Consider the following 16,008-nt stretch of genomic DNA (forward strand, 5'->3'; position numbering starts at 1 on the left):
CACACCCCTTTGTAGCGTCAATGTGTTTTTTTTTTTTAAATAAAATTAAAAAAGAAAAAATCCAGATAACTCCATGTGAAGGTAGAAGGTACATCTCAGCAACTTGAGAGTAAAAAAAAAAAAAGTCCCTACAAAATGTTTGTTTTTAAAAGAAATGAGAGAGCCAGGAAATTCATCATTACAGTGAAGTTGGAAAAGACACCAAAATGTTTGGTATGGAAATACAGTTAGGGCACCTGAATAACCTTTATTCGGACCCTGTGTTGATTCTTTGAGGGCGGTAACTCTGACAACCTTATCCCAATGAACAGTCTAATCTTACCAGTCATCAAACATCTTAGAATGCTTTCCTCTTAACTGTACAGTTGTCATGCAAATTCTAGCCGCCTTTACAGCTACAGGAAAAGACTTGCTTTACAAATTCCTGATGAGCCAGTTCACAGTTCAAGGGGCCATTATCTTCTGGGTTACATTAAGATGCCATGTGCTACCAGTTACGCAAGGCAAGAATCGGAGCCTGTATTTCTTCACCTACAAACCTCCCGGCCTCAATCCAGAGCACCGCACTGTGGCTATTGTTTGTACAAGCTCAGTAGGGTGAACAGACAGGAAGTGTGAAAAATCAGGACAGGGGGTGGGGGGTAATAGGAACCTATATAAGAAAAAGACCCAAAAATCATGACTGTCCCTATAAAATCGGGACATCTGGTCACCCTAAAGCTCAGTCCCTTCTGTAGCCTGAGTGTCAACTTGTGGCAAAAGAGTCTGGTCGCCTTATGTAAAGAAAATATCAGAATACTTTTCTCACACACTTGACTAAGCACTGTGCTTGTCTCACTAATCTTTCTGCCTCCCTTTGCTCTCCTCCTCTTCCCCACTTGCCTCACTGCCCTTCTCCACATCATTTCCTCTTTCTTCCTGCTTCCACTCCTCTCAACAGATAAACCTCCCCTTCCCATCCCCATCCCTACTTTCCGCATCCTCCTTCCATCAGGTAATGTTTCCCTGAACCTTTGTTCTCCCTATATCCCTTCCTTGTCACTAAATTCCCTGCCAAATTCCTGTCCCTTAGGTTCCACATGTTCCCTCACCTACATTCCTACCCTGCTCCCCTCTCTACCTTTCTCCTGTTTCCTCTCGACTGCCCCCCTCATCTAAAAACCCAATCAGCCATGACCTTTTCATCTCTCACTCTTTCCACTCCCAAGGCAATTCTGAACACCTGGATTTCTTTCTCTGAGGTTCCCCTCTGCAGCTGTGCTCTCTTGGTGAGCCCCCAAACTTCTTTTTCTAAGAGGCCAAAGCAGAGATTATTCTTTATGTATAAGGGGTTAATTGGAATGGACAGAAAACACAAGGAGAAATATATAGAATGTACCCAAATTAAATGGGATTCAAATGCAAAATTTTTAAAATGGTGAAATTCAAGCCTCCATCTGTAAATTCATCACTTCGTCAAATGTATTTGAATCCACAGGTTGTGAATGGATTTTTTTCAGCTAGTTACCCCACTGCAATCCCGGCTATATTAAAGAATAGCCAGAGTTCTGAACCATTAGTGTGGGACTGTGTTACACTGTCTCATAGTTAACACCTGGAACTCATTGTCACAAGATGCAGTGTGGCAAACAGCTTAGTAAGGAAGAGGATATTCATAGCTACATGTGACAGGATTAAACATTTTCTTTTTATTAAATGAAAGATATAAACAGTTCAGGCCATCAAACAGTGCCTAATTGATGGGGATTTAGGAAGAACAGATTATTCAATGCTTTTTCACTATGCAGTTGCTTGCACCTTCCTCTGAAACATCTGGTATTGGCCACAGTCAGATGAACCATGAGTCTGATCAAGCGTGGCAGCTCCCATTTTGTTATTCCTCCCTTTGGCATGCTCCATGGCCAGTCAAGGACTGAATGCTGCAGATGTGAGGCTAGCCCCAGAATCAGCACTGACAGACTAGAAATCCAGACTTCAATAACGACCTGAGGAAACCAAATAAAAGGCTCTGAGGCATTATACTATCAACTGTATTGTTTTGTAAGAGGGCTCTGGAAACAACCTGACCTAAATCTGAAAACAGGGTGGTTAAAGTTGTTATAATAACCGGCAGCTGCTTTCTGTGAAGGAGATAACCACATCTTAGACTCAATAAACACTGCAGCTCAGGGTCAAGGATATCACAGCAAACGAGTTAAAGAAAAGAAGTTGAAAGTATATTATTAAGGTTGCAGAATCAAGCACTCAGGAGTAAGGAAGTGCCAGTCTTAAGGTAACAGTATCTTCATACTACAGACTGGGAACAGAGACACAGAGATCAGGGGCAAAATTTGCAAGAGTCCATTCATTTTGGATCCCTGTTTTGAGCTACTTGGGGCCTGACTTTTTCAAAGGCACTGAGCATCCGTGATTCCCCCTGACTTCAACTGCAGTTGTGAGCACTCAGCACTTCTGAAATTCAGGCCCCAGGTGCCTTGCATTGGACACCCAGAAAACGAGGAACCCATCATTAGTGACCGCCTGTGAAAAGTTTGCTTTAAGTAACTTGCCCAGCCTCACAAGGGAACTCTGGCAGAAGCAGGATAGAATCTGATTCCCCCAGGACAGCATTCAGCTGCCTTAACCACAAAACTGTCCTTCATTGTCCTGTAATCCTCTTCCTCCTTCACTGTATGCCTGGCAGCTTTGCAACGAATAAGGCAGGGACACAACAGTCTCCTTCACTGCACAACCCTGACTGAGCCCCGGAGTACGCCGTGGAAAAACAGTATGTGGTCATATTATTAAACACGGTCTTATAATGGATGTGCATAGCGGGGGTCTGACATAACATGGACATTTGTGGCACAGCCAGGAATAGAACAGACATTTCCTGGGTCACAAGCTGATGCCGTAACCACAAGGCCAGCTTTCCCCTGCTGTAACTTCCTTCTTTTTACATTGCCCAACCTCCTAAGGGGAAACTCCTCGTTCACTGTAGAACCCTGCTGAAAAGTGTCTGCTTAATATCCGGCTGCACCTTTACCAGCAACGTCTCCTCTTGGTTTAAGTCCCAAAAATATAGGTAGTCTTTGTGCCTGTCTGCCTCAATATTCAGTGCCTGTAATGTTTTGTGGGGTGGCTGATTGGTCCCAAGTCTGAAAATAAAATACATCTGAACATTTTTGTGTGTGATTTCTTTTGGGATGGCTGCAAAGATCCATAGTTTGTTGCTAAATGCCGATATGGGGAATATGGGAATATGATCATTTCCTTTAGACCCTCATTGCCAATAAAAACCCTCCTTGGAAGTCTGCAGATTCTCTGTGTGTAAGTTTGGTCTCCTTTGAGCATTTAGCATGAGTGGCTTAAGTAGTGGTGCATTAAGAAATGCAGTCCAGTCCTTACTCCTAACTCTCACTTGCCCCTCAGATGCCCCGAGAACCTCAGCAATTAGGGCTGTCGATTAATCGCAGTTAGCTCATGTGATTAACTAAAAAGATTAATCGTGATTAAAAAAAATAATTGTGATTAACCGCAGTTTTAATTACACTGTTAAACAATGGAATGCAATTGAAATTTATGAAATATTTTTGGATTTTTTTTCTATATTTTCAAATATATTAATTTCAATTACAACACAGAATACAAAGTGTACAGTGCTCACTTTGTATTATTATTTTGACTACAAATATTTGCACTGTAAAAATGATAAAAGAAATAGTATTTTTCACCTCATACAGGCACTGTAGTGCAATCTCTTTATCATGAAAGTGCAACTTACAAATGTAGATTTTTGTTGTTGTTACATAACTGCACTCAAACAAAACAATGTAAAACTTTAGCGCCTACAGGTCCACTTAGGGCCGGCTCCAGGGTTTTGGCCGCCCCAAGCAGCCAAACCAAACCAAAACAAAAAAGCCGCGATTGCAATTCGGCGGGAGGTCCTTCACTCCCAAGCGGAGTGAGGGACCGTCCGCCGAATTGCCGCTGAATACCTGGATGTGCTGCCCCTCTCCTGAGCGGCCGCCCCAAGCACCTGCTTGAGAAGCTGGTGCTTGGAGCCGGCCCTGCACTTAGCGATTGGCTGAAAAAGTAGGACTAAGACAAACAAGTTTGTTTACATTTACGGGAGATAATGGTGTCTGCTGCTTATTTACAATGTCACCTGAAAGTGAGAACAGGCGTTACATGCCAGATATGCTAAATATTCATATGCCCCTTCATGTTTGGACCACCATTCCAGAGGACATGCTTCCATGCTGATCACGCTTGTTAAAAAAATGTGTTAATTAAATTTGTGACTGAACTCCTTGGTGGAGAATTGTATGTCTCCTGCTCTTTTTTACCTGCATTCTGCCATATATTTCATGTTATAGCAGTCTCGGATGATAACCCAGCACATGTTTGCTTTAAGAACACTTTCACTGCAGATTTGACAAAATGCAAAGAAGGTACCAATGTGATTTCTAAAGATAGCTACAGCACTGTACCCAAGAATCTGAAGTGCTTTCCAAAATCTCAGAGGGATGAGGTGTCGAGCATGCTTTCAGAAGTCTTAAAAGAGCAACACTCCAATGCGGAAACTACAGAATCTGAACCATCAAATAAAGAATCAATATTTGATGGTATCTGACTCAGATGATGAAAATGAACATGTGTCGGTCCACACTGCTTTGGATCGTTATCGAGCAGAACCTGTCATCAGCATGGACGCATGTTGTCTGGAATGGTGGTTGAAGTATGAAGGGACATATGAATCTTTAGCGCATCTGGCACATAAATATCTTGCAACACCGACTACAACAGTGCCATGCGAACGCCTGTTCTGACTTTCAGGTGACATTGTAAACAAGAAGCGGGCAGCATTATCTGCTGCAAATGTAAACAAACTTGTTTGAGCGATTGGCTGAACAAGAAGGAGGACGGAGTGGTCTTGTAGGCTCTGAAGTTTTACATTGTTTTATTTTTGAATGCAGTTAATTTTTTGTACATAATTCTACATTTGTAAGGTCAACTTTCATGATAAAAAGATTGCACTACAGTACTTGTATTAGATGAATTGAAAAATGCTATTTATTTTGTTTTTGACAGTGCAAATATTTGCACTAATAAAAATAAATATAAAGTGAGCACTGTACACTTTGTATTCTGTGTTGTAATTGGAATCAATATACTTGAAAATGTAGAAAACATCCAAAAATATTTAAATAAATGCTATTCGATTATTGTTTAACAGCACGGTTAATTGCATGATTAATCACGATTAACTTTTTTAATCGCTTGACAGCCCTATCAGCAATTACATGTTGTTGGTTTTCCAAAAATTCAATAGTATAGCTAAAGACTGGGTTTTTAAAAAACTTTTCCCGAGCCCAACCGTTTTAAAAAGCATAAGTCAGATCCCAGGCAAATAATGAGATTTTAAAAATAATAAATTTGTGGGTTTTTTTAATGTGCTTTGTGTTTTTTTGAGCTGTTAGGGGGTCACATTTTTACTGCAACCATGAGGCTATTAACTCTTTAATAAAAAAAAAAAAAGGGGGGGGGAGCTGAGAGTCTAATGTAATTACTTGAATCCAGGAGCTGGGGCTTTAAGAGGAATACCAAATATTATGAGACTGGCAAAAACATTGTGAGAATTGGTAATGCATCGGATACAGACTAACACGGCTGCTACCCTGAAACCATCAGAATACTGAGTTCAGTTGTTTTTCCATCCATCCCTGTTCCATGAACTCATTTCAGCCTGTGCTAGCAGCTGCTCTCTTCTACTATTGCAGCTTTCAAGGTAATGACCCTAGAGATTGAGCCATCTCATTGGCCATCTGTGGCCACTACAGCAGTTTGTAATTAATAATCCTTTGTGCTGAATTCTCCTAGGACAGGCTGGATGTTATTCTTGAACTTTTGTCTTGTTCCAAGGGTATTGTTACGTGCAGGCCTCTGACTTGGTGCAGAATGATGGCGTCTTCTCTCCAGCCTGCGGGGTAGTCTAGTGAAGCCTGCTACCATTGGATTTTTAGTTTTTATGCGTTTTTAGTTGCACTGTAGACTTCACAACACTCCTAACCATTTGGAGGAGTTGGCAGTGTTTGAAAAGATGGCGTTTAAGGTTGAGTTACACAGTATTGCCAACCCAAAGTGTTGAAGTCAGGACCCAAAATATCATGAGACTTAAAGAATAAATCTTGTGTTCTTTTCAGTTGCTGTCTGATCTTTGAGCTTGTTAGAGTTTACATTTTCAAGCTTTTTTTTTTAATGAATGCTGGGATTCTGACATAACCACAGGACTCCAGGCACTGGGAGTTCAAAAAGAATACTATCAGGAGTTCGTGATAACATCGTAATACTTGGTCACAATGAAGATAGCAGGAACTTCTGATCCCCACTTCTTTCCTTTTGGCTGTCTCTCTCCACCTCCTCCTGTAAAACAATTTCCCTTTCATACATCTCCCAGCCCTTTCTCCCCTTTCTTTCATGTAAATTCTGGAGGTTTCCTGGTTTCAGCTAAAGGGCATATGAAGCTCAGGCAATATCTTTGTTGCTAGCAGACAGCTTGAAAATCCTGAGGAGAGGTGCCAGGCAGAGCAGGAAGATCAACGTAGGAAGATCAAAACAGAGAGATTTGGATATTTGCTGTACCATTATAGAAGAGTTGTACTATGATTATGCAAATCCTTCTATTTTGGCTAATAAAGTTCATCCACCAGTCGGAACCAATCAAGGCACAGGGAGTTGCATCATTTAGAAACTAAAGAACTGCAGAAAAAAACGATTTGTAAGTGTACAGTATCCCTGCTCTCTGATTGGCTGAGCCAGTTCCATTTCTCTGTGATACGAGATACTCTTGATAAAATCAAATAGTTCCAGTATTGTTAGAGGGACTTTAAGATGACACTTTAGGAGGTTCTGTGCCTTTGAGATGGTTTAGTTAGTAAGTAAATTACATGACTCCTGCAAGTTGTTGTTCAGTGATATACACTAATATTCTGTATCACCAATGGTACTTTCCCTCCTTAAACAGATTTTTTTTTGCTTAAATTTGAAAAAAAGAAAAGGGGAAAAAAAAAAAGGAAAGCATAATTAGTATAAATTCTTCAATCTTTTTAATTTAAAATATAGCTTCTGAACAGTACACGGGCTTGGGGGCAATTAAAATATAAGAAACTTGTCTTTGTGTGCAGTCATGCTTGCATCAGAGAAGATGCGCTATAATGCGAAAGTGCCATTGTGCCTCTGTTACTACAAGGCTAGTATTACACTCTCAGAACTGCCTTTGTACTCTTGATTCTTTTGTGTTGATGAATCTGATTATAATAAAACAAACTCCTGTTAATCATAAATATCTCCCCGGAAATAATCTTCTCAACTATAGAAAATCCCTAGTGGAGCTATTTTCTATAAGCTGCCAAGTTGGACTCCTTAGCTTCTGTGATAGAGTGAATGAGACTGCAGTTCCCTCATCAGTTTCATAATGCTCAGAATGCTTCCATTTACATCTCCGTGTGCAATGCAGGGCAGCGGGCTGCCAGGAAATTTGAAACTATTTTGATTCCAGTTGACTAGAACAGCAGCAATTGAATTAGCTTGTATCATTATAGATAAACTGATGATCTATGCATATTCATTGACCAATGGGTAACTGCTGGAGCTACAGTAATCTCTGTGAGTAGGAGACTTTGTTGAAATAAATATATATTTAGCTAGCTAGCTAACAGAGAGAGAGAGAGAGACATTTTTGTAAAATGTTCCTGTGAAAATGTCTTTCTATATTTGTAATGTGTGTTTGATTCATTTTCTTTTTGCTTCCTAGCCTTTCCTTTATTATGTCATGACCAAGCTCCTGTGTTAGATTGAAATTTGATGGTTGATTATTTACATATGAAGTATCGTATTTATGCCAGTGCAGATTAAGTAATGGATTCTTTAAATCTCTAGGCATCAAAAAAGTGCCAGCTGCTCTCAGGTTATATTTTCCAGTGTCTCAGCTTTCCTTCCGTACACTTCTCTTGCTATTTTAGCTTAGAGCCTTTTTATTTTTTATTTTGCTTTATCGAAAGAAGCAGCCTTAAATGGAAAGTAGAAATTGGTGTTACCTGAAAGAGTGTATCCTTTCATCGTTTATTGTTCTGCTTATCTTCAGCGGAGCACCTGATTTTGCTGTTCCTTTTCTAGCCTTGTTTGTAATGCAGTCATGTTGGGGGATGGGGGCTAGACAGGATATGCTGGGAGCTGTAGCAAGACATGATGCTGTGGTGGTGGATGGGAAGAGGGGGAGGGGTTTCCCTTAAAGAACTCGAGCTCCTTTAAACACTGCTACCTGAAATAAGGCACTAGTGTTGTAGTGAGCCTTTTTTAAGAACAGGTGGTCGCTGGTCGACCTTCCAGAATGTGTTCCTGCAAAGAATAGAGACCACGGTAAAGTTGACTGTGGAAGTTGGTTCTGTAGGTCATATCAGAAAAGGTTATTGCTTTGATTGCTTATTTCACATGTTTTCTTTAGGAACATTTTAGATTGAATCTAGTTGGAGATAATCAATTTGCTGTTTCTTCCTGGGACTCCAATAAAGGGCCAGATTCTTATTTAGAGTAGGGCTCTTTCACAACCCTGGCCGTGTAAAGGGACCTTGGAGTGGGCTTTATATTGGAAGATCAGTATAACGGGGGATGTAGTGTAAATGAGAATAAGACCCTAAATCTCTACTGCAAACGTGTAGTTTTTGCTTTAGCCCAGTGAGTCTTTTAACTAGCACTCCTCTATTCTTTGGATGCACCGTAGAGCTTTGGCCTTGGTTTTGCTAGGGATTAGGTTACTCATGGAGCTAATGAAAAAAATGAAAACATCAGAAACTTGTTGTGAGTTGTTTACTGCTTTACTAAGCAGCTGCCTTGTCACATAGAGTGAGTGGGGAAGCTCACAGCTGTGCCCTATATTCATTGCCTGAAAACTAAGCTCTGCACTGTTTTTCTTGGATTGCTTCAGAAGCCAAGGTGGCCTTTGAGACTGACAAATCCCTTGCAAGGGTTTTAGGTTTAAAACATGGTCACTGATTGTCCTTGTAGCTTACCTGCGACAGTCAGCATGCAGCTGGCTTGTGAAACTCATGCAGGCAAAGCTGAATGCATGTTGGAAGCATTCTGGCTGCTTCTAGAAATGCATTTTCTAAGCAGTTCTTCAGCATATGAGAGGAAGTCATGGCCGTTTAGCTGTGTTTAGGCAAAAATATTTAAGTAAGGGACTCCTTATAAGTAGAGCCCTGCAAACCTGTGGATATCTGCTTTATATCAGATGCAGATATCCGGCGACCATTTTTGCGGCTCGGATGCAGATACAAATACAAATAATTCAGCCTATCCGTGTGCTTAGGTAGCGGTTAATAAATATTACTGCTTAGAAACTGTTCAGCCTTCTTTCACTCTCCTATACATTTGCTGAAGAACTAGTAGATTAAAAAACTGGTTCAGCATCTGCCTATTTCTCTTTTAAAAATTCCATTTGATCTATCTTTGGAGATAGGGCCACAAAGTGTATTGCCACGGTGCACTGCTAAGGACAGGTTAGGATTATCTGAAAGAGTTGGGTGCCATTAATAACGTCCCTATGAATTTTCCTCTCAGAGAGATGTAGTAAACAGAATCTAGCTATTCACAGTTATCGGCGAGCCTTTGACTTCATTACTTTGGGGCTACATGGCAATTAGACATGGGCTATGAAATGGGATCTAAATCCTAAACCCTCCAGATTTGTTCAAATTTATGAAATGTAGGTCCATGTCCAATTCCAGATATATTCCCCAGGCCCACGTCAGAGTAGGGGTGGGGTATGAAGCCGGGAGATGGTTTCGATCTGGATCTCAGCCCATCTCGGTACTGTAATAATAATAATAATAATAGATACAACTGGGTTCTAAAACATGCTTTTAGTTTTCTTCTGAATGACTAAGCAAGTACTCAAGGCCAGATTTTTCCAAAAGTGCTCAGCCTCAACATAGGCACCTAACTGAAGTGGCCAGAAAGTCATAAGTGTAGCCTCCAGCAGCTCCCATTGAGAACAGTTGAATTAGTGTTGACGGAGAACAATCGGAGCTGCTGGATGCTTAGCTCCTTTGAAAATCTGGCCATCAGTTTCCTCAATTGCTTTATTTTTATCAGCTTGAAAAACAAGACTGAAAACCCCCCAGCCTTCGTGTGTGACACTGGATTTCATCTTTCACTAGAAAGTTGTAAAGTGTGCTGATAAATGTCCGTGCGTCGCTGCAGTTTGGTCCTCAGTTATACAAGTTCTGAAAAGACGAGGGTGTAGTGCTAGAGAGTGTCATAGTTTATTAATTACCTTATAATCAGCTAATTGGAATCTTGCTAGCATTTCCTGTTTTGTTTGTCTGTACTTGTGGGATATGTGGGATCTGACCAGTTGCTCTTTAGAACAGCTAAAAAGAGAAAATGATAACGTTAATGTATAAAACACAAGGTAATGCACACATCGTGGACGGATGTTAAACCTCCAGATACCTGCTGACTTCAGTTCCCTCATCTGGCATGTGTCCCATGCTATTCACAGGCCACTGGGACCCTGTGAAGCTCAGCAAATATTTTTGGCATTCTTAACTTGGCAGTGCTAACTTCCAAAAATATGCTCCCCCGAAACTCAAAGGTAAAAAAGCCCGATTTTGAATAAATACAATGCAGTAGCATTCAAAAAGAGCTAAATACAATAGCATTTCTCTGCAGTGGGCTTGCAGAAACAATGCAGCTAATCTGTTAGCAGAACACTGGGAATGGAGCTAATACCCTTAACAAGTAGATGGATTTACCCAATAGACAACTACACTCTCTTTCTTTTGTGTAGGTGGACAAGGAGATAGCACTCTGCTCCCACATAACGCTTCCAATGAATTTCCAGAATATGGCACAATGGAGCAAGGTGCAGAAGCGCTGAGGAGTTCATCTGAGTTTCTAGCAGAGGCTATAACATGCAGTTCAGAAAGGAGGGAAGATGACCAGTTGCCTACTCTTCTTGCAAGTGGCACTTATGCAGATGTGCCAATATCTTGCATTGAGGCATCACTGCTACCATCGAAAGAAGAAACGTTGCCACGTGCTGATAGACAGACTGGGATTATGAAAATTTCTCAAGAGCTAGAAGCTGCAAAAGTACAGAAGGGAGCAAATGCTTCTCTTTGTTCAGAGCTGCAAATGGAAAAAGAAAGGAATATTGGCAGCCAAGGCATACAGGCAGCCAGAGAATTGGTTCCAGCAGGCCAAGAAAAACCCTCAGACAAACCTCTTCCATCTGAAGTAAGAGCTGAGGAGAAATTGTATTTGATCATAGAAAAAGATCTGGCTACAATAGTAACTGGAGAAATGCAGTTACAGTCCTTCCAAGCCATCAATAATAAAACTGAGGAGGTCCCCAAAGTGAAGGAGACAAGCTGTCACAGACCATCTGTACCAGCCCTGGAGGCAGACAGCAAAGTTGGGGGCGTTATCAGTATTCTGGGGGAGGGATGGTCAGATTTTGAGAAGGAATTTTCAGCGTACGATCCAGGCGAGATGCAAATGGGTCCTGGGAGGAGGATCTCGAAAGAGGCAGCTGTGAGCAAACATGTAGAATTTCAAGGGGTGGAGATTTTATGGATACAGAAAGCAGAGGAGCAGAAGGGAGTGAAGCATTCAGCGCTCGAGGCCAATGCACACTTACAAAGGGCCGTGTCTGTAGAAAAGAAGTTCTCCAAAGCATCAAGCCACCCCATTCCAGCCTCGGTCTCCTCAGAGTTAGTCACTTTGTCTGAGAGTGTTTGGAACGAAGCCCAGGCAGATTTCAAACCAGGAGTTGGCTCGGAGTCTTTTTCTCTAGCTTTGCAAGCTGAAGGTGGGGAGGATGAAGTCTTTGTGAAGGATAAACTTGCAGAAGAAAAGAACCACGTGCTAAACACAGACAGTGAAAGGTAAGAACATTCTTTGGGGCAGGGACTGAATTCCCACATGTGGGCCATGCCTAACACCCTGTGGGAGTTGCTGCTGTGCAAATGACTGATTATATTATTTGCCTCCTGTATAGAATGTTATGGAGATGACTGTAGTGATGGCAAAGTTAATGTGGAGTTGAGGGTTGTGCTGAAGCAGGACTAAAATCCCTCTGTTCTACACTTCTAAAGTTTGAATTTATTGTGCCCAATTTGGAGACTAACTCTGAAGAGGAATTCTGTTGTTTGCTCTTTACACAAGACAGCATGAAGAAACCCACATGGGCACAGTTAGGTCCCAGATAACTGTGTTGACTAAATATACACAACAGGCAAGGCCTAGCTACACACGTACTGCTGCTCTGACTGATTTCTGGCAGGGTTTTAAACATAGAACACAGTGAGTGTCTCCAGAAGGATCACAAATTATTTAAAAGGATACCGCCCGATTCCTATACACTACAAGAGGATAATGGCATTTTTTATATTACATATATAAAATTTTTTTGAATGTTTGTCCCTTATTCAAATTGTGTCCTGTTTTCTTCACATTTGTTTGTATTCCTCTTGGTCAGGGGTTCTCAAACTGGGGGTCGGGAGGTTATTACATGGGGGGTCGTGAGCTGTCAGCCTCCACCCCAAATCCCGCTCTGCCTCCAGCATTTATAATGGTGTTAAATATATTAAAAAGTTTCTTTAATTTATTAGGGGGGTCGCCCTCAGAGGCTTCCTATGTGAAAGGGGTCACCAGTACAAAAGTTTGAGAACCACTGCTCTTGGTGAATGACGATAGGGCCTCCCTGCGAACCTGCATACTAGGGTGACCAGACGTCTCGATAAAATCGGGACCGTCCCGATTTTGAGCTGTTTTTTAAAACATATATGGAGTCAGTCCTTTTATTACTCAGGATCCTCTGAGTTTTGCCATGATTGCCCAATGGAATGGCTCTGTAGTGTTGATTAATCTTGTGATTTTATCACTAATCTCATGATATTTGTTGGATTTCTTAAAGCTCCAAATCCCGGAGCCATGTGACTGTGAGAATTTCAGCGGTCGTTTTAAAACAAAAAGTTTTGAGCCCTCCTGGTTGTGGAGAAAAGCTTAAACATGTGATCTGAGTGCACCCTGAAGGCTCAGAAACCAGAAGACAAAAAAGTGTATTGTATTATGTTTTTAAAATCTCATGATTTTTAAGCCATCTCATGATTTTTAGGGGCCCTGGCTTTTGATTTTTCAATACTTGGAGTTGGTTCCGTGATGAGAGGCAAAATACCAGTGGGGAAAAAGGAACACTTGAAAGATGTTCAAACCTTTCTTTTTGTTAAAGTTTCCCGAGCAGTTGTAGGCAGACTGCACAGCATGGAACGTGAGGGTGGGCACTGGGGCAGGGATGTGGCTTGAGGGATTATGTGGGGCTTTGGCAAAATGGGGAGGAGCTGTGTAGTGCTGGGACCCAGAATTTGAGGGGAACAGGGTTGTATAAAGCGAGGATTGGTATGGTGGAGGGCAGGTCTGTGTCTCTATGCAAAGGCATTGGCATTAGAAAGGCTCTGCTGGTTGCTCCATCTGCTCTCTGGCACACCAGGCCACAGCTCCAGGGGAGCCATTATTTCTGTACGGCATGATCAGTGTGTCAGGGCTGATTCCCCACTCTGGCACTTGGAGTGCAGAAGGTGGGGGCCCGCGTGGATTCTAAAAATTAATACTGGCCACTCCAGGCTGGTATTAAACTCCCAAGGTTACAGCTTCTACTCATCCAAGGTCAGAGAGATGCTGCCATCACCCAAGTGCAAAAGAACGCCCCCCTTTTGGGAACCGAGGAAGGCACACTTGAGAATTCCTTCCTATGGGGTACCCTCAAGCCCTTTTACCCCCTCACCAGGGAAGAGCTGAGAAAGAAAACAAAGGATATCAGCTGTTGCCACCAGCTAATTATACAATATATGCACAAACCTCTTAGGACACCAGAAATCCAATCCTGTTCTTAAAAAAGGTAAATGTTATTAAAAACAAAAAGAAAGAAAATACATCTGGAATTTAGGCTTTTGCTAGATTTACAAAACCCACTTACAAAAATTAAACATCAAGAATAACCTTCTTGAGGTCCAGATTAAAGGTTACAAGCAAAACAAAAGCATTTGGGGTTAGCATAGAGGAGTCCATAAGAAATAAACAAAATAAATCTAATCGCGTCTTCCTACTTATTTTCTGATCTACTTACATATCTGGGTTTCCAAATAAGCAATTTCTAGGTATATTTCTCATGATTTTCATATCTGGCCTTCAGCTTCTCACAGCATAACTGCTGCCATGTTCCCCTCTTCCCCAGAGAATGGGGGGCGGGATAGCTCAGTGGTTTGAGCATTGGCCTGCTAAACCCAGGGTTGTGAGTTCAATCCTTGAGGGGGCCATTTAGGGATCTGGGGCAAAAATCTGTCTGGGAGTTGGTCCTGTTTTGAGCAGGGGGTTGGACTAGATGACCTCCTGAGGTCCTTTCCAACCCTGATATTCAATGAACAACCACCACGGACAAAAGGAAGTTTTCCCCCAATTTTAAGAAGTTCTGGCCCTCCCGTTGACTCTTTTGGTCAGGTGTCCATTCACTTCCCTTTACCGACTTTTTAACCCTTTAGAGGTAAAGCAAGTAGAGAACAGCTACCAAGAGGGATTCTATAGCTAACTGGTTAGCTGGATGTCCACAAAAGCGAGCTGCCCCCCTTTCATTTATCACACAGTGCATCAAGGGCACCCCATGGTGCTGCTGTCTCCGTGCACCAGGGAGTATAGGTGGCAGCTTCAAGCAAGCCTTCCAAGTGCTGATTTGGTATTGAGGCACCGATCTCCATCTCCTCCTTCCAGAGTGTCCACATAGCATTGTTCCCTGCCCGCCACCAACCAAACCCACTTTATCAATTGCCTGGTTCCTCTGACTTCCCCGATACCAGGAGAGCCATTTCAGGGCAGGGCCGCCCAGAGGGGGGGGCAAGTGGGGCAATTTGCCCCAGGCCCTACAGGGGCCCCCAGGAGAGTTTTTCGGGGCCCCTGGAGCGGCGTCCTTCACTCGCTCCAGGGCCCCCGGAAAACTGTCACGGGCACCGGTCCCCTGGTGCTTCTTCCGCTCCGGGTCTTCGGTGGCAATTTGGCAGTGGGGGTCCTTCCGCTCCAGGACCTGCCGCCAAAGTGCTCCGAAGACCCGCTGCAGGGGGTCCTTCCGCCTCGGGACCCGTCGCCGAAGTGAATCCTCTGGGCGGCCCTGTTTCAGGGGCTACTTAGGCACCTGACATCTCTAGGTTTTTGGCAGATGATAACTTAGAAATTATCAGAGGGGTAGTCGCGTTAGTCTGTATCCACAAAAACAATGAGGAGTCCGGTGGCAACTTAAAGACTAACAGATTTATTTGGGCATAAGCATCTGAAGAAGTGGGGTTTTTTACCCACGAAAGCTTATGCCCAACTTAGAAATTAGCTGACAACAGCACTGTATCTATAAAGAAAGAAAAAAGTATATATACAAACATCAAATAAAGACATGTGATGGGGTGTAACTACCCCGCACTAGCCCCGAAAGGGCTAACTCTGCTTTGCAGGCTGAGGAAGCTCCGCCCCTCCACCCCTGCTGGGCATGCTCACCCTGGAGGCAGCATATAAAAGGTAGCAGCCCAGCTCAGTCTGGGGAGGCTGCTGATGGGGAAGGATACAGGCTGCAAGACCACTGCAGGGAGTTGCTACAAACTCCGATTATGGGACTATGGCTCACAGAGTTCCTGACTGGAGACTCCAGGCTGCCCGATGAGCCCAGAGAAAAGACGGAGCCTGGCCATTTGGGGACCCAGGGAGTTTCGACAAGGTGGAAAGGGTAAGAAGCAGCCAGGGGTCTTGAACTCTTTGCCGGTGAGTAAACCGGGGGATTGGACAGCATGTTTCGGGAGGATCCCCGCTGACTCGGTGGTGAGCACCCCCACCACCGCTAGGGCCCTGGGTTGGGGCTTGGAGGAGCAGGGAGGACATGAGTCCCCTAATTCGGAGTGCCACACACCCCTGAGTGGCGCCTCACTCTCC

The 16,008-nt window shown here is 42.9% G+C and overlaps 1 protein-coding gene and 1 long non-coding RNA gene across 6 annotated transcripts in view; one reads left to right on the forward strand and one right to left on the reverse strand.

The window, feature by feature from the left end:
- PSD3 (pleckstrin and Sec7 domain containing 3) overlaps window positions 1–16,008 on the forward strand; it is a 150,870-nt gene that overhangs the window by 14,272 nt on the left and 120,590 nt on the right. For 4 of the 5 annotated variants that reach the window (XM_054031577.1, XM_054031578.1, XM_054031579.1 and 1 more), the window contains exon 3: window positions 10,832–11,930. The exons of the other annotated variant lie outside the window; for it this stretch is intronic. In XM_054031577.1, the coding sequence (XP_053887552.1) occupies window positions 10,832–11,930 (1,099 nt within the window). The remainder of the gene's footprint in view (window positions 1–10,831; window positions 11,931–16,008) is intronic. 5 annotated transcript variants of the gene reach the window in all.
- LOC128838990 (uncharacterized) lies at window positions 1,669–8,173 on the reverse strand. The gene is made up of 2 exons (XR_008445340.1): window positions 8,079–8,173; window positions 1,669–1,985 (listed from the first exon to the last, which is right to left on the reverse strand). It is a non-coding gene; the product is annotated as an uncharacterized LOC128838990 (long non-coding RNA).

Source organism: Malaclemys terrapin, chromosome 6 (genome assembly GCF_027887155.1).
Source record: "Malaclemys terrapin pileata isolate rMalTer1 chromosome 6, rMalTer1.hap1, whole genome shotgun sequence".
NCBI lineage: Eukaryota > Metazoa > Chordata > Testudines > Emydidae > Malaclemys > Malaclemys terrapin.